This window comes from Rutilus rutilus, assembly GCF_951802725.1.
Source record: "Rutilus rutilus genome assembly, chromosome: 19".
Lineage (NCBI taxonomy): Eukaryota > Metazoa > Chordata > Actinopteri > Cypriniformes > Leuciscidae > Rutilus > Rutilus rutilus.
The window spans coordinates 3,490,760-3,517,933 of record NC_140232.1 but is presented as its reverse complement, the minus strand read 5'-3'; the positions used below and the strand labels follow the sequence as shown (position 1 = coordinate 3,517,933).

Here is a 27,174-nt window from a genome sequence, read left to right as displayed (position 1 = left end):
GTTTGGCATGCATGGGATTGTGTGTCCATTGGCTAGTGAGAGAGAAATACATTCTACAATGATATAAAAAATATGTCTTCATTAAATGCCTATTTTTTATTCTATTCTTTAATCCACACATAAAATAGGTTTTTATACCTGCTCAAGTACTTATTGATGAGTTTCTTCTGTATTAAACAGCGAATCTTCTCTGTCAGATCGTCGCAAGATCTCAGGAATCCTCTCACACTGCTCGTGTTCACGCGCTCCATCGCTGCACTTGTGTGTATGACTCGAACGATTCAAACATCCATAATGCGCGCCAAAACAGCAGCGCGGAGATGTGAAGCTTTCCTGATGACAACACCCTATTCAGCCCCTCCAGTGGGGCGGACCCCAGCCTGATAAATATTTCAGGACATCGCACGCTCTACTCTAGCTCTACTAGCCTCGGACTGATGCGCTTCTGCATCACCTCATTGATCAAAAGTTGAAAGTCATGTTTGTCTGAGCCTGACGCAAACTTCTGACCCACAAACTTCCGAGCATTAACGCACAAACCCTGGACGACTGTGCCGCAAGGACTCAGGAGATTGCAGGAACATTCCAGGAACGAAAAGTTGGAAAAAAATTCGAAAAGTTGAAAAAAATGGCGACGCAAAACCTGATGGAGAACGACTCCCCATTGAGTTCTGGCGATACAGGGTACAAGTATCATCCGGCGTGTGAGTGCGCCACAGGCAAAGAGTGTCGTTTAAGAGCTGCGCTGGACTGTATGTTTAAAGATCATTTTAGAGGCCAAATGGTCGGCTTGATGCACAGGATCATCGACGCTGCGTGTGATATGAAAAATGATTGTGCGCAGGATATCAAACGTGTGACAAATCTCAAAAATGAAATGGATGACGTAAGAGGTTTGATAAAGTCATGGCCTGATGTAACACCCATGTTTTTTAACAGCAAAGAGCCGATCGGCGTAATCCTCAGAAAAGTTCTGGATGTGTTGCGTTCATGTTCTGACGAATTCGAAATCACAGAGATACTCGCTATTTGTACATTCGTAACAGATCTCTGTGTGTCACTGGTGTCAAAAAATGCAAAAACTGACGTTGGTGAATTAGTTGAAAGTCTTGCCAGCTACATCGTAGAGCAAGACATGATAGCCTGCGGATATTTTCTATTCTGGTTAGACCATCTGTAAATGTAATGCCGGTCTATCATTTTCTTCAATGTATGAAAGTATAATGTTGAAATAAAAATTTCTGAATGAAAAAATGTCTGAGCTCATAAAAATTGTATTATAATAATAATATTTAGAATACTACATGATTTAAAAGATTAAATATTTGTTTTCTGCATTTTAATTACTGTAATCCCGAGGCGGCAATACAGTTGTTTCATATCAAATGATACAACTAATTTGCCCGCTGTGTACAGAGCATAAGAAAGGACATTTTGTGGTGTTGTTCTTGTTCTCATTACATTTTTTAATAAGATGATGTGTTCTGTCATGGACGACTAGACACTAGGCATGGGATGTCCGGCAGAGAGAAGGGCTTGAGTGGATACGCCCTGTGGTCACATTTTTATGTCTTCATCAAAAGTGCCTTTTCCCCGCTTCGCAACGAAGCCATCCTCTTTCCGCCCCTGCGACACCCGTAACATCGACCACCACGGCATCCGTATCAGGCCAAACGGAGGAGTTTACTTAAACATGGATATGTCTCACCAGCGCCCTCCGGCTTGTCAGAATCCTGACATGCGTCGGGAACAGGAACGCCTTGACACCTTTCAGAATTGGACTCTTGCACCAGTACGTCCGGCCGAGCTTGCCAAAGCTGGTTTCTACTACCTTGGCCAGGGCGACAGAGTGGCTTGCTTCAGTTGTGGAGGCCAGCTTAGCAACTGGGAACCGGGAGATCTGGCAGTATCAGAACACCAGAGGCATTACCCCAACTGCCGCTTCGTTCGAGGTGACCGTGCAGATAATGTACCTTTATCTGGTGGCGGTCTTTCCAATGGATCGGCAATGCAACAGTGTGAAGACAGGTTGCTCACATTTGTCTACTGGCCCTCAAGAATAACTGTTCGACCAGACCAATTGGCTAAGGCTGGTTTTTACTATGTTGGTCGTAATGATGACGTGAAGTGCTTTTGTTGCGATGGTGGACTCAGATGTTGGGAGTCTGGTGATGATCCATGGGTAGAACATGCCAAGTGGTTTCCAAGATGTGAATACCTGCTGCAAGAAAAGGGCCAAGAGTTTGTTCATCAGATTCAAGCAAGATTTCCAAGACTATTTGAGCAGCTATTGACTAATGGAGACAGCGACTCAAGAGAATTTGTGAGAGAACAAGAGAACAATCCTGTGGTGAAGTCTGCTTTAGAGATGGAATTTGAGTGTGGCCTGACGGTCCAGACAAATGAAGCTGCATCACCGAGTCAAGATCTTGCAGACTTGCCTATGGAGGAACAGTTAAGAAGACTTCAAGAGGAGCGCACATGCAAAGTTTGCATGGATAAGGAAGTGAACATTGTCTTCATCCCCTGTGGTCACCTAGTTGTGTGCAAAGAATGTGCGCCTTCTCTGAGCAAGTGCCCCATATGTAGAGGATTGGTCAAAGGCGCCGTCCGTACTTTCCTATCATAAAGTTTTCCTATCATTTGGATTTAACTTGATGCATAAAAACAAAGGAGAAGTTTATTATTTTCACTCGATCCAGTGACAACAGTTTTTGGATTTACAAACATTTAGAAAGTAGTTAGGATGCGCATGCTTTACGTTAAGAATAATTTTGCGCAGGCTTTAAGTTAATTTGACCTACAAAATGTTGAAGTTTATAGACCTTTAGCGTATTGAGTTAAAATTAAAACGTGATATCCATATCGCATCATTACCGAATTCAGGGGTGTTTAATAACTTCAATAGTGATCAAGCACCAGCTGATTTAAGTTTTTCTTCAAACAAAAGTAATTTTCTGATAAATCTTCGTACACCTACATGTGTTTTGTTGTATGCACAGATTTTGAGTGTCGCTTATAGAAAGAGGTGTCCTTGTCTTTGTTTCGCGGTATTTTTTAAAAACCTAGAACCAGAGAACATTACAGCTAACTGTAGGAAAGTGTAAAGAAAACGCCATACAAAACATTACAATCGCACCCGGCAATACGATAAGTGTTACGCTAGTGATGTTAAACAATTTCAAAATCTTTTAAACAAAGTCTTGTTTCAGAGTCGATATGCTCCGGTGAAAACTATGTGAACTTTGATGTGGCCGAGGAACAATAGCGCTTTTATTTAACAATTATTTTCAATAATATTGAAAACGGTTCAATAACAATGTTCAATATAAACAAGAATCTGACTCTAATGCCACTGTGCTTGTTTCACATATAACTGTTGATTGTTTCACATATAATAGTTAGATGATTTATCTAACCATTGAAATTTACGATAAGTTTAAAAGAATTAGAATTTACTTTTGTGCAATTTTATCAGCAGGTTTTACCAAAGTGTGGAACTTTGTTAAACAGCCTCAAGCTTTGATGAATATGCATCTCTCGGTGCAATAGTTTAAGTGTAAAACAGTTTGTGTGATTCGTATTTGTGTGATTGATATCAATTTAGTCAAACAGAAAGACTATCGCTTAAATTCTTAATCGTCATTTATTTCTATAAACGGCTCTCAAAGAAACGTCTTCACTTAAAACACATACGGTCCAACATACAACATGTGAAACAGTGTCGCCTGCTATCTGAACAAGATGACTAAATCTAGCGAAGTAATAAAACCATAATCATTTGGGAACTTTTGTGTATTTATTTGTGTATCACAAATTCTTAGTGAATTGGTCTTTTGAGTCTTACATGGACATTCCTGTATAAAGATTATGTTTTAAAGTTAGTCCATAGGGTGTGGAACTTTGCATCACTATGGTGTGACAAAATACACCCAAAGATACAAGTAAGAGAATATCTAACTGTATAGTGTGAACATTCCATTATCTGTTTATTTGGGGTCAGATGTTAGTTAAAAGATAAAGGTATTAGTTAATAACAAAAACTTTAAATCAACATAATATTAATAAAATATGGTTAAATTACAGTTTGAACATGTTTATTTACAACGTTTTGCATTGTGAGTGAGATGTTAGATAAATCTGGTTGCACTATGCCTGAAACTTAGCCATCCACATCTAAACTAAACATCAACCTGATAAATATGAATACGATTAAACAAAACCATGATAATGTTTGTAGAAATAAGCAAAAAAAAAAAAAACAAGTTAATGGCCTTGTGTCAGACTTTGTGACACTTAACTTTTTATTCTAACTTTGAAAAGTGTAATACAGTATTTGATTTTTACACATACAGTGTTTTTTCACCAACTGGCCTACCCCTGAAGTTATGACTTCTGAAGGCCTCTCATGCGCAGATTCGCTCGGTTGAAAAATGGTATGTTGTCATTTAACTCATTAAACATTAACTCTTTATTGTGATGCTCCCCAACAGTTATTTTATTCTAATATTACTTATTCTAACCCTACCAGTCCACTAATACTCTACTAACACTAATGAGAGTTTACTTTACACACTCTGACTCTCACAAGAGAGTTAGTGGGCATGCAGGTGCAACACTACTATAGTCAACAACCAAATTATGACTTAAAACCGTTTTAAGTATTACATTAAAATGGCGTAATTGACAAAAATGGTAAATTATGACAAGTCGAAATTATGACTTAAAAAGTTGAAATTATGACTATGCATCATAATTATGAGATGAAAAGTTTAAATGATGACGTACTAAATTGAAATTATGACAAAGTAAATATTCCATAGTGAAATTTTCTGAATTCAATATAATTGTATTTGTGAAAATGATTCAGTACTGAAACAGCATTTATGAGTTTTTACATATCTTCTGCATGTTTCTGCAGTTCGTGTAGGCCTCTAAGACTATGAATAACTAAAAATGATTATTGATGAACTTGAATAACTTGAATTTTGTTGGCAATGTAAAAAATTTTGTCTTCCCATACCGGGAGTCGAACCCGGGCAGCCTGGATGAAAACCAGCAATCCTAACCGCTAAACCATATGGGAGACATTGATACTTCCCGCGGCACATTTGAAAGGCTGCACTGCACGGTACAATATAATGCTGGATCATAGTTATGCCGAGCCACAGGAGAAGTTTTAATTAAATTCAAATTTAATTTATCGGTATGTAAATAAATATCGGGATAGCTTTTCCCAGGTGAAAAAGAGCTAATGAAGGAGAAAGACTTTGAAAGGGAAGTTGCCTGCTTTCTTCTCGACGGGTAAGTCAAAGTTACGGTCTAAATGACAAGCTTGGTTGTGTAAATCATTATATAGAACGGTAGAACATGTAACAAGTACATCATAACGGTAGAACATGTACAATTAAACTCGATGAAGCGCTATCGGAAGACATGTTGTCATAGATTCTTGGCACATTTACCAAAGTTGAAAAAGCGAGTAGATGGGAGAACCGCTAGAAAGCACTATTGGTTTAAATGCAAAATAGAATTTCACCGCTAGATGGGAGAAATTCTTTTGGGAGAACTAACTTGTAGTAGGGTCTTTAACAAAAAGGCCTGCAAAATCGAGGAGGTCAAAGGGCATAGCTTCCTGCTATAGCTCTCCCCAAAGTCTGTTCATGCGGCCACCATCAACAAATGCTAACATTTGAAACTTCTACATGTATTTTGAGTAGATGACCGATAGTATATTCTCAGTAAAGGGTTTCACCCTAGTTCGGGAGATACAAGTAAAAATGATATTATACTTATACTCTGAATTAAGACGATGTGTGATTTTTACTTTGATTTTCCAAATGATACAACTTTGTCTAAATAAGAGCAATGTGAAGTCCTCGGATTTCTTAAAAACATTGTGACAAACTTTGACAACATGTTTCATGTTGTATGTTGTATGTAACAATCTAAAGTTTTTGGACAGACGCTGCTTAGTAACAATAATACATAAATCTTCTAAGAAGATATGATTTTAATAAAACTTTTAAAGATTTGATTTAAACTTTTAAGGTTATGCTTTTAAATGAAATTAGTGTAAACTCTGGATGTACTCTGGAAAGGCGTTAGCAGACTAGATTTACTGCGACATTGTCCGCCGAGACTGGTCTGTCGCCCCATGTATCCTGAAGCTTCAGTTCACACTGTAGTTTATCACTGGAGGATTTTTGTTTTGTTTTGTTCTGTTTATGACAACTTAAACTATTTGCTTTTTTGGATCGTTTTTATCATTGCATAAAGAACTACTTCACCTCTCTGGAAATGTAAGGTGTTTTTATTTAGCTAAAACTTTGTTTACATTTTATAAAATGATTTATTTATTTCATTTTTAATGTAGTTTTCTGTGATGGTCGTTTTTAGGTGTACGGGATAGCTATGGAAACCCCCCACCATAAAAAATTGAAACCCAGCATGGACAAAAAATGCTGATTGAATCTTTTTCATATAAATTAGATTTAAGACGACATTCAACCACCTAAAGTTTTGAACAGACATTGTTTAATAACAATTATACTTTAGGTCACCGTTAAGCAAAATAATGTATATCATACATAAGTCTTCTAAAAGATAAATAGAAGATGAGTATGTATTCAAACTTTAAAGATTTAATTTAAACAATATTTAAACTTTTACGATTATGATTTGAAATAAATTTAGTGTGTACAAAACTTTTGGCTCTGTAAAGGCGTTAGCAGACTAACATGACATACGCTCTGACACGATGCACAGAGGCTCATCTGTCATCCGATATCCTGAAGCTATCGTTATTGTCCAGTAACTTCTTTCTCAGCGCTGATCGGAAGGACCTTATTTCTGGAAGATTCCCAGTTTCTAAATGTTTTCATGGTTGCTCTCTCTGAAGATAGGCCTATGTGGTTGTCATTTTCTCACAGATACAACTTAAGAAATTATTGAATATTGCACAGGCGTGAGATGACTTGTGACGCTTCAAATTATTTTACATACCCATGATAAATAAATAAAAATACTTTGTTCAAGTCAAATTTTTCCACAGACCATCGTTGTATTTGTTTTTTATTAAGACTTTCAATAATTTAAAACATCTTTTATTTTTAAAAGATATCATTTAACCTTTTAAGATTATAAGTTTAACACACCATTCACAATGTCTCATCCCATCACTGAATACACTCCTCTGAGTCAGAGACGCTGGTGTGAGAGAGAACCTCTGTAATTTATGTCTCTTAAGAGCTTCTTGAACATGTAAGTTCAAGAGTTGTAACTCTAAACATGTAAGATGAATTTTATTTATTCATCTAAAATAATTGGTTTCAGTATATTTTTATAACTATTTTATTTATACACTTTTAAGGAACAGTATGTTTTTCAACTTTTGTGAGTGTGATATTAGGAAACCCCTTCCTCACTTTCACTGTGCTCTGGTATGCGAAGGAGAGGGGTCAAAGCTCACATGTGAAGGGGGCGCGCACACGCACACACACACACACACACACACACACACACACACACACACACACACAGACACGTGTGTTTTACTTTTTGACACACATACATTAGAAGCACACTCCTTATGTTTTGAGACAGTGTGAGGTCTTTCAGGAATGACTATGTGAATTCAGTTGTGTAAAACAATTTTGAATCCATTCATACATTACATTTTTTGTGGACATCAATGGTATACTTCAACTTTCTAAAATAAGGTAAGATGATTTTATTTATTCAGCTGAATGAATTGGTTTTAGTAAGCTTTTTATTTTATATTCTTTTAAAAAGAACAGAAATTTTTTTTTCAACTTTATTTTTGTGGGCATCAATGGTATGGACATTGATGTGTTAATTTTAACTCAGTCATTTTTTATTCTTTTATTCATCTAAAACTAAAATAATTGGTTTTAGTAAGCTTTTTTATATACTTTTATTCATCTAAAACTAAAACAATTGGATCAATAAGATATTTATATTATACTTTTAAAGGCATGTTTTCAACTTTTGTTAGTGTGAGATTTCACGTACTCTGGTATGCAAAGGAGGGGGTCAGAGCTCAGACGGAGGGGGGGGGGGGGGGGGGGGGGGGCATAGACGGACACAGACACGCGCACGGCTCCTTTACTTTTTTGAGACAGTGTGAGGTCATTCAGGAAAAACAGTGTTTTTGTTTTACAACTTTTAATAATTTAACAACTCTATTACAACTTTTAATAATGTATTAAATTAAAAAAAATTTTAACAAGATATCATTTAAACTTTGAAATAATTTCAGCCCCTGATATCTTGATCACTGAAGTCAGAGACCGTCCAGACTTACAAACATGTAAGAAGATTTTTATTTTTATTCTTTTTAGTAAGATATATTGTGTAAGCATTCCATTATATACTTTTAAAGGATAGAATGTTTTTTCAACTTTAGTTTAATTGTTTTAGATTATATAATTTATATTATATAAATTATATAAAGGATAGAATATAAAGGATAGAATGTTTTATGTAATTTTTATCTAAAACTAAAATAATTGGTTTTAGTAAGCTTTTAAAGAACAGAATGTGTGATATGCAACATTATGTAGATTTTATAAGTATTTCATTATATAATTTTAAAAAGAGCAGAATGTTTTCAACCTTAGTTAAATTGCTTTAGATTATATAATTTATATTATACACTTTTAAAAAGAACTTTGGCATGATAATTATTATATCATTTATATTATATAATAATTATATAAAGGATAGGATGTTTTACATATGAATGTGAAATAACTAAATGTTTTTTCAACCTTTAATTGTTTTAGATTATATAAATTATAGAATGTTTTATATATAAATGTGAAATAACTGAATGTCACATATATGAAATAACTGGCCCCATTTATATACTGCTCAGGAATGTAATGGGAGGGGGGCGCAGGCACAAGCCATATAACCACACACGCACACACATAACCACACACAAACCCATATAACTGGGACAAAGTTCAAACAACCGGCAAAAATCACACACATATAACCGTCAAAACTATGATTTAGGGCTAAAAAGGTTAACCCTCTGAGGTCGAAAAACGCGCCCCCGCGTTTTGCTGGACTTTTTTTACATTGTAGCACTTTAAACTTAAATTACTCCGTCATTTATGGTCATAGGCCTACAGAAAAAAATAAATATAAAAAAAGAATCTGTGATATTTCTACTTTTGTATGTGTCCACTTACAATCAAATCAAAACATTGTGCTTTTGTAGCCTAAAATAAAGAAAATAAACAGGGTGTGCGTTCTGCCTCTCCGTCGCGGTGAACTTTTTTTTCTTGAGCATGTCTATAAACTGAAACAAAACTCAGCGAATACTTGTCACACATTTATGAGCCATATACCTTTATAAACATTTAAGTGTGTACTTTTAAATGATCGGATTCAAACTGAAAACAAATATTTTCTGTTTAAGTAATTTGTATAAAACCAACAAGATGTCCAGCTTCTCAAACGCTTGCTCATTACAGTTAATTTGGCCACGCCTACTCGCGCAAAAGATATTCACATGCAAATCTCCACATGGAACGTGAAACGCGCTCATTACCTCAACAACAAAACACTTCATCAGTCTCTGCTTTTCGTCGAGTTTGAAAGAAGCGCCGTGAGCTTAGATTGGCTTTACCCCAGAAGAAGAACGCGATTTCAAGACAAGAAAGATAAGGTAAGAAATTCTTACATATTAGTTTGTTATTGTTGCATAAATTTCACATTGCAGTTGAACTGTTGCTAGATATATGGGGAATATTATAATATTTAGACCCGTGTTTACTGTTACTGTGTTTGTGGATATCTGCTCAAACGTAGATATGTATATGGTAGGCCTAACCATAATGTTTTATATTTGAGCGCGATCGCGTTTGAATGTATCATATTTTTGATCGCGATCGCGTTTGAATGTACATCATATTTTTGATCGCGATCGCGTTTGAATGTACATCATATTTTTGATCGCGATCGCGTTTGAATGTACATCATATTTTTGATCGCGATCGTGTTTGAATGCATCATATTTTGGAAAAGCAAAACGCTCCAAACGTCTTCATGTTTTTACTATTATCTCATTTCATATCATCATAACGAATGGAAACATTTGAAGTAACATGATAATCAATATATTTTTCTCTAGCTTAGTTGTTACTGAAATCTTTTTGAAAATGTATAGGCTGCTATATTGTTATTATTTTATGCAGCACTGCGCATAGCCTATACCTACAAGGCACAGCAAACCTGGTGTTCATTATATAATATATTGTTGGAAACATTTGTGTGAGTGTGTGTGTGTATTCTGTGAATTTTAAAAAGCAATTTTAACCAGAAAAATCTCAAATGTATTCCCAATATCGTGCAGGCCTTTCTCTTGATATCAGTATGTTCACTTTTTTTTTTTTTTTTTTTTTTTTTCAAGGCCCAGATGCCACTGAGTCCTGCTGACTTCAACATTCACAGTACATGTCTCTGTACATGAACATGGTAAAGTGAAAATCAAACACCTTGGAAATGAAAGGTATGTACAATGTTTTTAGGAATGGCACAAAGGTCTCTTTCTTTGGATCATTGTTATCAATAAGTGTATCTTTGGATTATGTTGTAAATAAATCCAAACAATTTTAAAAGCCATTCTTTTTTTTAATCTCCTCATTCTTTGTGCAAGGTTGGTCAGAATGATGGGCCCTGATAAGCTCCTAATAGGGCCATTAGGGTGTGTCTTTGTCTTTCTCAGGTGTAAAAAGCCTTACATATTAATGAGATGGTCCGCCCCTTCGCATATTGCTTTATCAAACAAAACACGTCGTAAAAATTTTAAATCAATATATTGTCTTCTCTGAATGAGCAGTCAGGGTGATTTTCACATAGTTTTAGAGCAAATATTCTAGGCTACGTCATACAATTTTCAAAAGTCTTGTGAAGAAATAATCAGTATAGGTTTCATGACCTTATTTCAGTGAGAATTTTTTTTTGTATTTTCACAAACCACGCATAAATGTCATTATCTCAAAACTACAAACTTTTACACACATGCTGTTGATATATTATTGTAGCAGAGTTTGTGCTGAATACAGTGTAATCAGACTTTAGCCATGAAAATGTCACAAGTAACAGAAATAAGCACAAATGTCAGAGCATGTCAGAACACCTCCAGGGCCCAGAAAACAGCTCAGACCCCAGAGGGTTAATAAGGTCAAAAACTAACCGTCAAAACTATGATTTAGTCCTAGCTAGGTCATAGGGCAAAAACTAACTGTCAAAACCCATGATCGATAGGGAGGAAGGGCAAAGGTTAATCCCATGACCTCATTCCGGAAGTTCAACCCATCAATCATAAAGGTCACCGGAAGTTCAACCTGCCAAAAGGTCAAAGGTCAAAGTCATTAATCATTTTGACATAAGGTGTCTGATAAGGACTACTGCCCAGAAAAGATATTATCTGTCTGGGGGACAGAGAACTCTTCGCCCAATTGACTCTGAGACCCAGATTCTCGAGGTGATCGAGTAAAATGGTCCTGTGCTCTACAGCTCCGAGTGAGATTGAGCTAGAATCAGCCAATCGTCCAAGTAGTTCAATACTCGCATGCCCTGTAGTCTGAGGGGTGCGAGCGCTGCATCCATGCACATCGTAAATGTACGGGGTGCTAGGGATAAGCCGAACGGCAGGACTGTGTACTGATATGCCTGGCCCTCGAAGGCGAATCTCAAAAATCGCCTGTGACGTGACGCTATCTGTATTTGAAAATACGCGTCCTTCAGATCTATTGACACAAACCAATCTCCTCGGCGAATCTGCGCGAGGATTTTTCTGGTCGTGAGCATTCTGAACTGTCGCTTCGCAAGCACCCTGTTCAGTTGCCTTAGATCTAGTATGGGTCTGAGACCCCCGTCTTTTTTCGGTACCAGGAAGTATCTGCTGTAAAGCCCTCCTTCACTCTGAGCTTGAGAGAGAGGCTCTATGGCCCCTTTGCTCAATAGTTTCACAATTTCGGCTCGAAGTAGATGTGCTGCTTCTGTTTTCACCGTGGTTTCGACGCGTACCGTATAGCGGCGAGGGCGTCGGTGAAACTGCAGCGAATAGCCTCTTTTTATACTGTCTAGCACCCACTTCGAAACCCCGGGTAGCCTTGCCCATGCATCTGCACGAATAGCTAGGGGTTGAATGCGAAGCGCGCTCCGTTCGCTCAGCGACAGAGGGGCTTCGGTGTGCTGTAACATAAGCGTCGCGCTCATGACATTTGAGGCAGGGGGCGCGCTGATAACAGCGGGCAGATTGCCCGCGCTCGACTCCTCTGCGGTGGTCAACCGAGAGGGGGAGGGCTGGGCGAGTCCCGTAGGAACTGTCATGTCTGTGTGTGGATGTGGGCGCGGAATAGCGGGCACATTTACAACACTGAGAGCATTGTCCATCTGAGCAGAGCGAATGCACGTTGGTTTCGTTTTTACAGAAACCTTGAGACATGCAGAACGTAGTGTTTGTGGGCACTGGGTAGTGGGCACATTTACCACGTTTAATGCGCAATCGATCTGAGTCGATTTTATGTGCGCGAGCCCTGTGTGACGGGCTGTGCTTGTGTGTAGGAATGGGCACTGGGCAGTGGGCATTTTGTCTACACATATAACACCATCGGCCGTGGCCGGGACACCAGAAAATACACTCTTTTTGGGATTTATCTGGGTAGCCGTGAAAACGGCATTTGTGTGCAGGCAAGCGGGCAGTGGAACCGGCTTGTTGACTGCGAAAAACACTGGACCAGTCACATTTCTTGGAACTGAATGAGCGATGAGCTTTGGTGGAAGTTCGGCCGCAGCGGGACTTGAACACCGTCGTTTCCCTAGGCGTCACCACAATCCTAGGCCGTGGACCACGCGGGGCGGGGCGGCGGCTGGATGAGTGAGAGCGCGGTCTCGCGCTTCGCAGCGCCGACAGGCCCGGGCAGAAAGTACCCATCCAGCCGGTTGTGAGCAGGCTGCTCAGGCGTAGACCACTCGAAGCCGAGGCTCGCCGCTCTGTCTCGATGCTAGCTCTTTTGCCTGACGATGCGCGGGCAGGGGGCGCGAGATCCTCAGAGCTCGCCCAGTCCTCACTGCCTGACACCAGGATAGAGCAGGAATCATCCTCCCCCGGCGGGGCTTCCTCGTCAGCGTCGTCGACGGAAGCGGCGGCAGACCGCGGCCGCTGTCCGTCAGGAAGAGAAGCTGACGAAGCCGGTGAAGCAGGCGGGCGAACCGGCGAGCTTTGGCGGCTGGGAGAAGGTTCCGGGACCCGCTGAGCACGGCGCTTTTTACGGCGCGGTACCAGGCCGGGCGGGGGTGCAGTCTCGGCAAAAAATGCCAGGCGAGTCCTCAGAGTCGCTATGGGCAATAGCTCGCAATGAGGGCAGCCGCCGTCAGCGAGCGCGAGAGCTGCATGATCCTCACTCAGGCAGGAAACGCAGATCACGTGGCGGTCCCCGTCGCTGAATGTGGCTCTGCACGAGCCACAGGAAGGCATCTTTAAAAAGACGCTAGCTCTTTTAGAAAGAGTGTGTCGCAGCGGCGAACACACACACAGCACAGAGAGTGAAAGGATATAAGCGCCGGATAGCGCAGCAGGAAGGTGATTGAAGGCGGCGCGGCCTGCGACTTCAGTGACAACTCGTCCCACTGAAAAGGCTTCCTCAGACGGCGCGGCTTCTCTCCGCTTCGCTTGAAGGATGAAAAACCAGATATCAGCTGCCTGCGAGCCGTATTTATAGGCCTAAGCCACGCCTGTTTCGGCGGGACGTGACACAGCGGGCGCGAAGCGCCCTCATTGGGTCTGACCTCACACCAGGCCTCGCTCGATAGGCTGCTGCAGTTGCCGCAGAACAGCCAATAGGCGCGCGAGCCGTCTTGCCTATGTCTGTATGCTGCCGCAACGCGTTTTACATTATTACAAAATTAAGGATAATTTTTGGCTTCAATATCTCGCGGAAAAAGGATTTTCCCCTAGCGTAAGATACTCTTACGCAGTACGAGAGACCTCTCGTAAGAGAACCATCCCTTTTCTCTATGTGAATTTTGATTCCACTTAACATATTAAATAAATGTTCCACATCAATCAAAAAAAAATTCACATACATACAAAGAAAAGATGCTAAATAGTTTCAGTATCCTGTTTGAGATTCAGAAAGGTCATTCTTATACCTTTTTAGGAACTGGTTTGTTGGATAAATGTTATGTATAATTTTTAAGTATATTTCATAAACTTTATTATTGATACAATATTTGTTATTATAAGTCCAAACAAATCTCCAATTCAATTTTTCAAAATGTTCATTCCAAAAGTATTTATTTCGAGGTGTTGCAGGGCAATGAATCAGGCATCTGAAAAATGTATTATTACATTTACCGTCTTTAATATCAACACCATTTAACAATACCTGTTTTTTAAACAGTGATTGCTTATGAGGTTCATTACTGCCTCCCAAAAGTAAAAAAAACCTACTGGTATATTGCATCAAAAACAATCATTTTTGCCATCACTAGTTTAGTCATCTATGGGTGTGATGACAAACCGGATGTCGTCGGCTGCCTTTTACAACCGGAAGTTGGTCGTATGAATAATACTTATAATTGTGATTTTAAATGATCAATTCATATTATAATAGGTCTATATACTTTTATATACTGAATATATGTATATCTTATTTTATTAATAACCAGGGGCCTCATTTATAAAGCGTGCGTACGCACAAAACGGGGCTGGAAACGTACGTACGCCAGTTCCCACGCAAAGGTTGTGATCTATAAAAATCAAACTTGACGGGAGAATGTGCGCACCTTTAAGCAAACTTTGAGCCGTGCGTACGCACATTCTGGAGACAAAGGGAATTGGCGACACCGATGGTGAGCTGGAGTTAAGTGTCTTTTTGGTCACTTTTAGACAGAAAATCTAAAGAAAATTTAACATATACAGAAAGATAATACAAAATATAATTTCACTCACCAAGCCTATCACTTGAAGCAAATATCCATCCCTTCTTAAATGTCCGCGCCAGCGAGCGCGTTGGGCCGTTTAGTGAAACTGACGCAAATAACAGTTTAAATAAATAAAATAATGATTTAAACTATGTTTTACTTCTGATATAAACATTTAGATTAAATATGCCTTTAATATTTCAGGTTAAACACTTAAACATGAAATCATTACTTAGAAGTTACAACATTTTTTATATTCAAATTCAATCAATAGAAATATTTGTTGTGGATGCAATGTTTTTGAACACTTTTCCTGTGGCGTGCTGTTTAAATGTTTTAACCACAGAGATAATTGCTTATCATGATAATACCAGATTGTCTGAGAAAATAGTTTCGTGCAAATAATGCCCAAGGCCTATCTGTTTCCATTAAAAATATAAATCAATTAAAAATACAATTCGGCCAGTGGAAAAGATTGAGAAAAACTTTCTCTGAAATGTATTTGACACTATTTGATTTATGTATTCAAAAACAAGGCAAGGATAGGCAACTTCATGATTTTTATTAATGTAATGTGTCTTGTACCGTTAAACGTTATCACGTGGATGAATAATCATATGCAAATGATATGTAGATGAGGATCTGCAAAGTAAAACTAGGCGTTGTAAGCTCCATATATGGTTATTTCTGGGTGGAGACGCATGTGCGCACAATCTTCCGCTGACTGGGATTTATAAAGTGAATTCTGCGCAGGTTCTGGCGTACGAACGGTTTTATAAATCCGAATATTTTTTTGCGTACGCCATTTTTGGCTTTCGGGCGCACGTACACTTTTAGTAAGGTTCCTACGCACAGTTTTATAAATGAGACCCCAGGTTTAGAAGATAGAAATAATATAAAGCAAGTCATAATAAACATCCATATAGGCTATCAAGAGCAACACCTGAAGATAAAAACCAACGACATTCTCTTGACATGATTAGAATCACCTCTTTATTATTTATGTTTATCAAAAAGTGGACAGAAATTGATAGTAATAGTAAAGTTGTATTTTTATTATACTCTGAGATATTGATGCACTTAGAATAAACATTCAGCAAACTTGTGCATAATGCAATACTTATTTAGACTATAAATATAATTTAAGATATGTCTGAATGACAAAAGAATACATTTTGTGTGTATTGTGAGTAGAACTATTAAGACAGAATATAATAAAATCACTTCTCCAGCAACAAAGACGTCCTAGCGTGTGTTTACACTGAAAAACAATAGAAAGGTAGCGCGGTGGAATGGAAAAACGAAAAAACATATGTTTATCCATATGGATTCTGAATATTTTCAGATTGCACTTTATTTTTTAATTGCAACATTTCATGATGTAGCTATTCCGTTATTTCATGCACGATGTATTAAATTATTTTATGTTGTCTGCTGTTTTTTATTTCAAAGTGTATTTCTTGAGTTTTATTTTAAGGCGTGTTTCGGTTTTAAATTTTTAATTAAGAAATTAAGTATTTCGCGACTTATATTTATTCTTACATTTTATTACTTTTGTTTATTGCAACGAATCATTACGTATTTAATCATGCAAATTGTATATTAATGAATTTATTGAGTTTAGTCTTAGCTTGACAGTGATTGTTCGCGTGTATCTGACGTCATCAATAAGCGCGAGGCAGGAGCGGCATGAGCTGATGTGTTGAGATCAGGGGGGCAGCGTTTCATATTATGTTGAAGCTTCCCCGGGCGCCGCCATTGGCTATCAGACCATCACCTGCTGTTAGCATCCCATTGACTCCCATTCATTTTGGCGTCACTTTGACAGAGAATAACTTTACATCTGAGGCGTTTTAAGACTCCATTTGTCCATTATTTATTTCTAAAGAAACACGAAAATGTATAAAAGGCTCCATTACCTTGTATCTTACGTTATGGCTCCGTAGAAGCAGTTTTTGTAAAAATAGGCTAACGATTGCGTCATTACCACGCGACTCTCTGTCGCACAGTAGAGAGATTACCGTATGGACAGGAGGAGAAGCTCGCGCGCAATCGGGGGGACGTGGAGGCAAAATGGCAAAGTAATTAATCAGAATACTTAGTAAAAGTTTCTCCTGCTCTTATCTCATGGACACTGTGGTGAGATCTGGTATTGCTCTCACGTTCCTGATTAACCCCTAGTATCAATGTGTCAAGGTGATCTTTTGCTGTCAGGTCAGAATAGGAAATTATTCCCTCAACTAGCTTGTTATCATTTATACCAGTAAATCTAAGTGCAGTCCCTACACCCCCAAGGAAACAATAATAAACATTACTAACTAGACATATGAATTAAAAGCATGCTTACCTTCCAGCTGAATCGCTCTTGGAACCCTTGTATATCTTCGATGATAAAGGATTAATGTATTGCTCTGCCTATTGCTATTAGAACTGTTTATAAGCTGAAGTAAGACTTCACAGTGATTGTCTTTAGAAATAAAAATTTATTTATACAAAAGATTAAAACACTGTTAATACAAAAATCAATACTTGCAGCAAATCAAAAAGAAAATGTTACAGGATATAAAACTTCAGCTTTATTCAATCTCAACAGGGCAGTCCTGTATGAGTGAATATTACAAAAACGAATTATCAGCAGTTCAAGCAAATCGAGTAAACATGAACTTGTTCTCATCTGAGGTTTACCAAGTTACATCAATACAGCAGAGCAGTTCAAACCAAAAAGAAATTCAGCCAGGATAATACTAGAAGAGGTTTGATTCCTCTCTAGGTATGCATTCGACACCAAAATCAAAAATGCAGCCTCTAACAATAAAATGCAGTCATATTTATACGGAACTGGGTTACATTGTTTCAATACAGTTTGGGTTTTTCCAGAGGAACTCAGTCTCATGACTGAGCTGACTGAGCTGCACACTTGGCCGTTCACAACCAAAGTCTTGCGACATTAACAGTCTTTTGCATCAGCTGGATCTTGTGATGACAGCTCCGTTTCCCATGTATGGTCATTCTTGCGTCCTTTCCGTCCTTTGCGCTTTAGACGTTTGTGTGTGTGTGTGCGTGCATATGTGTCTGGGAGTGTGTGTGTACGTTCGGAACACCATTTAGAATTCACAGATCCCACAACACCCCCTCTCGGACGTACAAGGGCACTGCCATATACATTGCTCTCATCATCTCCATCACGTTGCTCTCTAACAAAGTTCCTAGGGTAAATCACATCCAAATTATCAATTTTAATTCTGTAAACAAACTGAGAAGGCATAATGAAGTCCACACAGCACTCATAGAACCGATACATTAACTCATTTTCCCGATGGAAGAATCCCATCGTAACTTTTCCGTGCTGAGTCAACAGACTCGCCATGCTCCTGCGGAACCAGTGCTGGGACACAGGCATCCACCTGAAAGAATCCCGACGCCTCGGGGCCTGGTCCAATTTCACCAGATCCTCTGGGTAAATGGCCAGCTCTGATCCACTGTCTGCCAACCGCTCGTCCAACACTGTCAGCTCCCACCGGGCTCGTGTCATGCGCCGCAGACAAATCTAATGGATCAATCACATGTACATAAACACATTTCCCGTTTCCACGAGCCTGTTTAGTACAGAACCCCGAGACTATTTTGTTTTTCCACAGATAGGTCTTAATGTCAACACAGCACGAAGTTTTAGTCACACGTTCTCTGTGCCCAATTAGTAGTTCAATTGCTTCATCTAAATCGATGATCAGCCATTTCATCGCAATGATAAATCTCATTGCTTCACCAGTTAAGTAATGAGTGCCGCCTGGACCTGTAAAATCAGCCCCTCGATCCCAGAAAGTAAAAGACTTCATTTCGGCCATGTAATAACCCTTGGAAACTATACAAAGTTGACAGAAGTTTTTATACTCAAAGCAGCCCCGTTTATACGCTACAATTTTCAACGGGTAACAGTAAACTTTTTTACAGTCATCACACACTCTGTACATCCCATGTCCATTGGCAAGGACCATGCTTCGCACATCCGGACCCTATTACAATAACACATCAACTTATGTTATAACAGGCAAATACAGTAACCAAAAGTTCCCAAAAACAAAAATTGCCATCAACTGTAATTCCTAAGTCAAATCTCATTTTCTTGTTATTCAAAAAGAAATAAAAGAAAATAAACTATAATAAATCAAAACATTAAAAATTATCATCAATTTCATACTAGCAGCAGTTTGTTGTTTCCTTTCCTTCCAAATATATATATATATATATTTGAAACAAATCAAAAAGATAGTAAGATAGAGAAAGGGAACATAAAACAATAATTATCAAACCTTCCATGTCCTCCCATAGGAAGGCTGTTTCTGTCATTTAGACAATTGTTGGAAGTCAGGGGGCCCTCCTGACCTACAACAATGTCATTGACTTTGACATATCAAATCTCATGCCGAAAGATCGTTTATAAAAACTTGGTTGTTAACTTGGGTTTAAAAATTTGTAATTAAATCAACATTAAACAAAAACAACCCAACATCAAAAGTGAATAAAGAGGGGGTAAAAAATATATATATAAAAAATCAAAAATTAAAAATGTCAATTGACAATATATATTTCCCTTCTTTGTTTTTTTTTTTTCAGTTTGTCCATGACAATCATAATAAAATGCCAACAAAATCATAATTATGTTTCGTTTTCTTTTGACTCCACAATCAATCACAAAAATACAAAAAATGAAACAAAATAGTGATCAATCAATTGTTTCAAAATAGAACAAAGTAAATAAATCCCTTCAAATTCTATATGACCACTGTTTTGTCACTGTTTACTTTTTCGTACTTTAATAATACAATAATCTATTTCAGAAAAAAAATCTAAAATCTGAAACACAAAGGAATAATCATTTATATCCAGAAAAAATTGCAAGAAATAATAACTTTGGTTCATTCACATTTAAGGAAGTCCCCGCCATCATTAAGACAATGACATACAGCACTGCCAATTTTCCACCAATGGTCTTAAGGCTGTATGTCATCAATAATTTAGAATAATCAAAAACATCTAGGTAAGGAACACAAGTTCCAAACCAGCATTTTTGAGCCAAATCATTTTAATATAGCACTGTGCAAAATTATACACAGCGATGGCCACGGAAAATATCATTACTTCGATAATTTCCCATTCGCCAAATAATCTTATTTGCGCACTCCTCAACAGCTAAGACACTAAATTCAGTAATAACGAATAATCATTCAATACATTATACTGGCCAAGGCTTAAACACATAAAAACGATTTGTTCGGGCATGCGAATGGTTGATATCCCAGATATCCAATAAGAAATCAACCGTAAATTTATAGAGATAATACACACTATCTCCTTTTGGCGGTTCATCGCAATGCCATGTAGAATTGGTGCCATTGCCTGCCAACGTCTTCAGCTGTTGTTGCGCCCAAAGTTTATCAAGGGATTACACTTCGATCCTTTCCCCATTACCAACTTTGTCTTCAAATGTCCGTAACCTTGCCACGCCATGTGATCCCCTTATAGCCCCTGTCGCTATAATAGGTCACACCTCCGTTTCTGACTCACTGTCAGTTAGTGGAAGCGAGGCCTTCCTGTTCCTCACTGAACCAGACACATCCGAAAGTTTCTTGCAAACCAGCCCCATTTTGGACGATTTAATAATCATTACCTTTATTACAATTATTGCTATGATAATTGTTAGGCAGATCATACCCATTTTTAGAAAATACCAAGATTATACTATTAGGTCCCAAACAGAAACCGCAAACTCTCTCACGTTATCTACGACCCATAAAATAGCTTTTACTGTATCTCCAATTAATGAAAAAAAATAAAATAATAATAATTCCCACACATTTGGTCTGAGTAATTGCGAATTGTAATCCGATACGTTAACGTCGGTCCCGCCGAAATTCCTTTTGAGAAAATTGTCGACCGGAAAGAAAAAATCCTTTCAATTCAGATTCGCTATTAACTATTCTGGTTAGAGAACATTTATATTGTCATAATTTGATTCTTCGCAATCAACATTAATGGAGCAGCACTAGTTATTGAACTAATGTCACTCCATTCTTCACCGCTGCTAAACTTCTTTGATCCTATTCTCCTTAGATTTTTTTTTTTTTTCAAAATACATGTACCTTATCATACATCCAAGTAATATTCGGACTTTCCATAAGTCAAACATCTCAGAGCTTCAATATTGCTCCTCAGCTGGAAACCACAAATATTTGATTTCCTCATCTCGTCTGAATCAAACCTGCCCCAAACCAAAATTCCATCAATTCGACTTTAATCTTTTCTCGATCATTATCTAAATTCTCTGGTCTCAAGCTGTTTCTTGAAAATGGACTAGAAGATCTAACATTAAATTTTAAAGAGGCCATCATTACCCTATAATTACCATACCTTTGTTCCAATTGTTTCAACATTGGTAGATAATACTTGGTACTCTAAAATCCATGAGCTAAATTGTGAATATTTAGACCCATAGTTTAGTTCTTCTTATACGAGATTGAGATTTGGAATATATCCTCATTAGCTCTACTCAAATTAAACAACCTGCATGTTATCTTACGATTACTGGTTCTATCCAACCCTAATCGCATCACTATGGTTCTTCCAGATGCCTTGATTAGTATGGGTAACTCAGACAACACTAGTCCAGCCCATACAATACAAAACAATAGCCGATCTACATTGCCGTTCAGTTATATTATTTACAATATAGTCAAGTATTCCTGAATGATTTGCCAGGTCCAGAGACAGACCTGGCCTGGCCGCATACCCTAACGTGATAGGATGAAGTCTACTTCCACCTACCCCGTTAGCCCACAAGGTGTCATTAATGGTCCATGTCGTACGTTTGCTTTCTGCTTTCACCATGTCATGATCTGGGTCTTGTAAACCCATCCACTCATGCCACAGCTTAATAATATTGACACCATGCATTTCGAAAATTTTATCATTCCAAATCGAGGTATCATTCAAATAACACACCCATGCAGAAGTTGTTTCATAAGGTGACATACAATGCTTGTCAATGTTATACCAGAACTGATTCTCAGGTATATCACTTAGAAATTTATTTTTCTTCAGAAACGGACAGTTCTTGTGACTTTCACACATTTCAATGGGCATTATCAGTTTTTCACATGTCACCCATTGTAATTCCACATAAGCTGGCTTAGGTTTATTTTTAAATACACCTATTATTAATACATACGGATTCAGACCCTTAGGCCAGTAACCTTGTTGCACTGGATTCCGGTTATCCAAATTATTCCATGTATTTTTACTAATTACAAATTTCGAGACCAACGGCGCGGATCTTCCACTCCGTCTTCTGCTCTTTCTTTTATCGTCTATCGATACGGCAATTGATTTTTCAGAACTATCCTTGCCAAGCCAAGATCTCTTCACTATTGGGACAATTTGTTTAGTTAAACAATCCCAATCATCCATTTTTGAGATCCGTAACAATGGAGTATTCCATAATCGATATACGACCATGGTGGACGTCAAATTAAAAACATCCGAAAGATTATACTTAAGGCCTTGTAATTTAACGTGCGTCCCATTATATCCCTTTAAGAAATTCCATCGTAGCCTAGTTTTATTATTAACGATTTTGTTTCCGTAAATACTAGGCACCTTAGTGGCACTAATACGTTTTGTACCTGTGCAGTTCCAAAACGACTTATCTATATCTTTTATAAATCCTTTAAACATATTCCTTATCATTTTTGGTCCATATTTAGTACCATCAAACTTCACGGTTTGTCTATAACAGATTTTTCTCACTATTTTTTCAACAACAGAACAGGAGGCTACTCCAACCTCATTTGTTTGATTTTCTACTGTGATACCAAATCCAACAATCAAGAGACATACTACCAGAACCATCATTAGGGCCAAGAGTAACAGTCCAACTTCACCCCTGGTATGAAGCAATCCTTGGTACTTCCTCCTAAGTCCAGTTCCTCTTTTCACCATCCTGTTGCTGAAAAACACAAAAGATATAGATGCACAAAAAACCTCCTAAGCTTTCCCTATCTGATCTTTAATCCACTCGGCCATTCTGATCAGTTTATGAGGTTTCTTAATGTTTATTCTTTCCACTTTAACCCCCTCAATTGATTTACCTATACCTAAGTAATCAGAGGTTGTGGTAAGAAAAACTTTCACTTGCCATAATTCACTAACCCTTTGTGAATCTAGCTTCACTTTAACCTTTTCTGTCCCTAAGAAGGTCTGCTGTGACCTTGCTCTTACGGTCAATGAGGTTTCCCTCACATAATGGCTATACTCCCTAGGCATGTATATTGGAAATTCCTCCTGAAATGACATTTTGGTCATCAATTCAACAAATAAGTCATGCACATTTAACTCTCTATACACTCCTTCCTCTTTAAATTGAATTGAGGAACCATTGTCATATGAAGGATCCCTCACAACCTTTTTCCATAGGTTTAAATCAGTGTTTCTCTGCAGTGTTTTATCCAAAACACTGTCTTTCAACCTTGGACCAGAGTCCAATGGCATCGGGCCACCTGAGCTTAGCAGCCTTCCCCACAGAAAGGCTTTCTCGCTATCACAGACTAAAGCCATGGGATTTATGTCCCATTTACACTTCAGTTTATCATCAATTAAGCAGCCTAGACTTGTTTCAGTTTTTCTAGACTGCAAAATTTCTTTCAAACTTGTAAGTTTTAACAATCGCTTTCTGATCATTAACTTACACCTAGGGCACTTACTTAGTTGCCCTTGGTTGTCTAGAGTGCATCTACACTCTTGACCTCTAAGACTGTATTTAATTTTACAGTCTATGCAAGCTTTGCATCCACAATTCCCTGTGGTTAATTCATATTGCCAGACTGACCAACGTTGTCTGGACAACCGGCATAATCCACAAATGCTCACGTCGCCTACCGAACACGATCCCATTGATCCACCCGGAAAAATACCACTCAGGTATAATTGTCATTTGGCTTCTAAGCCAATGCTGACTCCGACCTCCCTAGGTCCTTCCCTCCGAGAGGAGTTGACAAATCTCCTGTTTGCCACAGATCACACAGTCAGTAGGTTTCCTACGGATTGTCGCAGTTCCTGCTTCACAATCCTTATGTCACATCTTCACTAAGAAAGAGTCACTGAAGTCTGTACACACTACAACAGTGTCCTCTGCTGGACACTTAGCGTCTGACTGGAAACTTACTTTTGGTATTCTCTCCATGACTGTGTGAATCTGGCTTCTCCTCTGAGGATTTTGGTAACTATCTCTTTATATGAGGTTTCTAAATGGGTACTCTATGGTCCCACAGCGCTGCCCTCGAGATCTCTTGTTACCTCTGTCGTGCCTAACCACAAAACTTTATCTCAGGCGTCCCTGTGATACTCTCTATGGTTAGGAGGAAGTAACCGTTCCTGGAACTTCCTCAATGCACTATGGAGACATTATTTTGCATTTGGATTTAGCCGTTGTCTTAGTATTTAAACTATTATTCCCTTAGGTTCTTTTGGGTATTATTGGGCAATTAAAAATTGACCCAATCCCGGACGAGCCCCCATGTGGTGAGATCTGGTATTGCTCTCACGTTCCTGATTAACCCCTAGTATCAATGTGTCAAGGTGATCTTTTGCTGTCAGGTCAGAATAGGAAATTATTCCCTCAACTAGCTTGTTATCATTTATACCAGTAAATCTAAGTGCAGTCCCTATACACCCCCAAGGAAACAATAATAAACATTACTAACTAGACATATGAATTAAAAGCATGCTTACCTTCCAGCTGAATCGCTCTTGGAACCCTTGTATATCTTCGATGATAAAGGATTAATGTATTGCTCTGCCTATTGCTATTAGAACTGTTTATAAGCTGAAGTAAGACTTCACAGTGATTGTCTTTAGAAATAAAAATTTATTTATACAAAAGATTAAAACACTGTTAATACAAAAATCAATACTTGCAGCAAATCAAAAAGAAAATGTTACAGGATATAAAACTTCAGCTTTATTCAATCTCAACAGGGCAGTCCTGTATGAGTGAATATTACAAAAACGAATTATCAGCAGTTCAAGCAAATCGAGTAAACATGAACTTGTTCTCATCTGAGGTTTACCAAGTTACATCAATACAGCAGAGCAGTTCAAACCAAAAAGAAATTCAGCCAGGATAATACTAGAAGAGGTTTGATTCCTCTCTAGGTATGCATTCGACACCAAAATCAAAAATGCAGCCTCTAACAATAAAATGCAGTCATATTTATACGGAACTGGGTTACATTGTTTCAATACAGTTTGGGTTTTTCCAGAGGAACTCAGTCTCATGACTGAGCTGACTGAGCTGCACACTTGGCCGTTCACAACCAAAGTCTTGCGACATTAACAGTCTTTTGCATCAGCTGGATCTTGTGATGACAGCTCCGTTTCCCATGTATGGTCATTCTTGCGTCCTTTCCGTCCTTTGCGCTTTAGACGTTTGTGTGTGTGTGTGCGTGCATATGTGTCTGGGAGTGTGTGTGTACGTTCGGAACACCATTTAGAATTCACAGATCCCACAACAACACCTCCTACTCACACTCTCCGTCTCTGCAAGTTTCGGAAGGGAATGATTGAGATTTCGCTTGGCACAGCTACTAGAAGATAGACGGGTTGCTCACGTCACATCCACGTCGTCAAGCTCAGTTTGAGTCTGCGCAGTACGCTCAGCCATCAGGAAGTTAGTGCTTCTAATTGACTTCACTTTCCTCCGTTGAATCCAATGGGGTCGCTGTGTCCAGTTTATATACTGTCTATGGTTGAGATCACGTCTTTGGATCATCAGTGTTACTCAAATAAATCATATAATCATGCCGATGAAGGGAAGATTCCCCATACGGAGGACGCTGGAGTATCTGCAGAAAGGAGAAATTGTGTTTAAAAAATCGGTGAAGATTATGACTGTCAATTATAACACGCATGGAGATCTGAGTGAAGGAGCAAGGTCAGAATAACGACATCAACTACAGCTGACTTTATTAGGCAGAAAGGTCTTACTGAAAGAGTGTTCATCGCTGTCACAGTCAATATATCGGATAAAATTACTATTTGTGTTGTGTGATGTCAGAAGAAGATTAAATATATGAGAATTGAAGATTAAAAAGGGGTTTCAAAGTCACTCATGTATGTAAAGTATAATGTTAATGTATTTGACAGGAAGTTTGTGTTCTTCAACATTCCTCAAATCCAGTACAAAAACCCCTGGGTTCATATATAATATATATTTGTGTCTTCTTATTTCTGTAGATTAGAGAAAACTGGCCAGGAGAGAAATAACACAGGAACACTGGTCATTAATGAAAATGAATGCTCTGATTCTAAAACTATATCCAATGAAGTTTATTCCTTTTACAGCAACTTATATTCTTCTAGATTCTCAGCTGATGCAACAGAGGCCTTCTTTAATAAAATCAGAGATTTTATTCCCCAAATAAATGAGGACTTCCAAAATGCATGTGAGGCAGAGATCACGTATAAGGAGCTTGAAAAGGCGTTGCAATGTCTGACTTCTGACCGTTCCCCTGGCCCAGACGGCCTGACAGATAACTTTACAAACATTTCTGGGAGCATATAAAGCACTTTTATTTGAAACACTTAAAGAAGCTTTAAACAACCGATCACTTCCACAGACGCTGAGGCCAGGTGTAATGGTTCTCATTCCAAAACCAAACAAAGATCCCAAAGTCTTGGACAATTGGAGACCGATAACACTATTAAACAATGATTATAAATTGCTAACACACACATATTTTCAAATCGTCTTAAAGAGGGTCTTCCTCAAATAATAAGTGACACCCAATCAGGATTTATGAGAGGTAAATCAATACACAATAACGTTCGCCTTGTCCTTGATCTACTTGAGTATAATGAGCATATAAAGGACGATAGCTTTATCCTGTTTCTGGATTTTTATAAGGCGTTTGACACCGTAGAACACCCCTTTAGCTTTAAGGCTCTGGAACTCTGTGGTTTTGGGGAAAATTTTAGAAACACAATAAAATGTTTTTATAACGACTCCAACAGCTCAATATCTCTCTCAGGTTGCACTACGCCTCGATTCACTGTCAACAGAGGGATAAACCAAGGCTGCCCCATCTCACCCTCACTCAATCCTCATCAAAAATTCAGATATTGAACAGTTAAATGTCTTTTATAACCAAATAGTTA

General features: G+C 38.3%; 2 protein-coding genes across 3 annotated transcripts in view; one reads left to right on the top strand and one right to left on the bottom strand.

The window, feature by feature from the left end:
- Window positions 1–25,695, bottom strand: part of LOC311278785 (tumor necrosis factor receptor superfamily member 14-like) — a 46,148-nt gene extending 20,453 nt beyond the window's left edge. The window contains exons 1-2 of one of the 2 annotated variants that reach the window (XM_084389826.1): window positions 24,751–25,695; window positions 17,315–22,969 (exon numbers count right to left, since the gene is read on the bottom strand). The gene's annotated coding sequence lies outside the window, so the exon portion shown is untranslated. Of the gene's footprint in view, window positions 1–17,314 lie in introns of both variants that reach the window. The other variant, XM_084389825.1, reaches the window with a different exon arrangement.
- LOC311278166 (putative inhibitor of apoptosis) lies at window positions 629–2,710 on the top strand (the record flags this gene model as incomplete). Its single annotated transcript, XM_084388791.1, has 2 exons — window positions 629–893; window positions 1,584–2,710. 2 exons carry the CDS (start codon window positions 629–631, stop codon window positions 2,627–2,629), a joined length of 1,311 nt encoding a protein of 436 aa, XP_084244917.1. The 3' UTR covers window positions 2,630–2,710.
- Window positions 25,696–27,174: the final 1,479 nt, after the last annotated feature.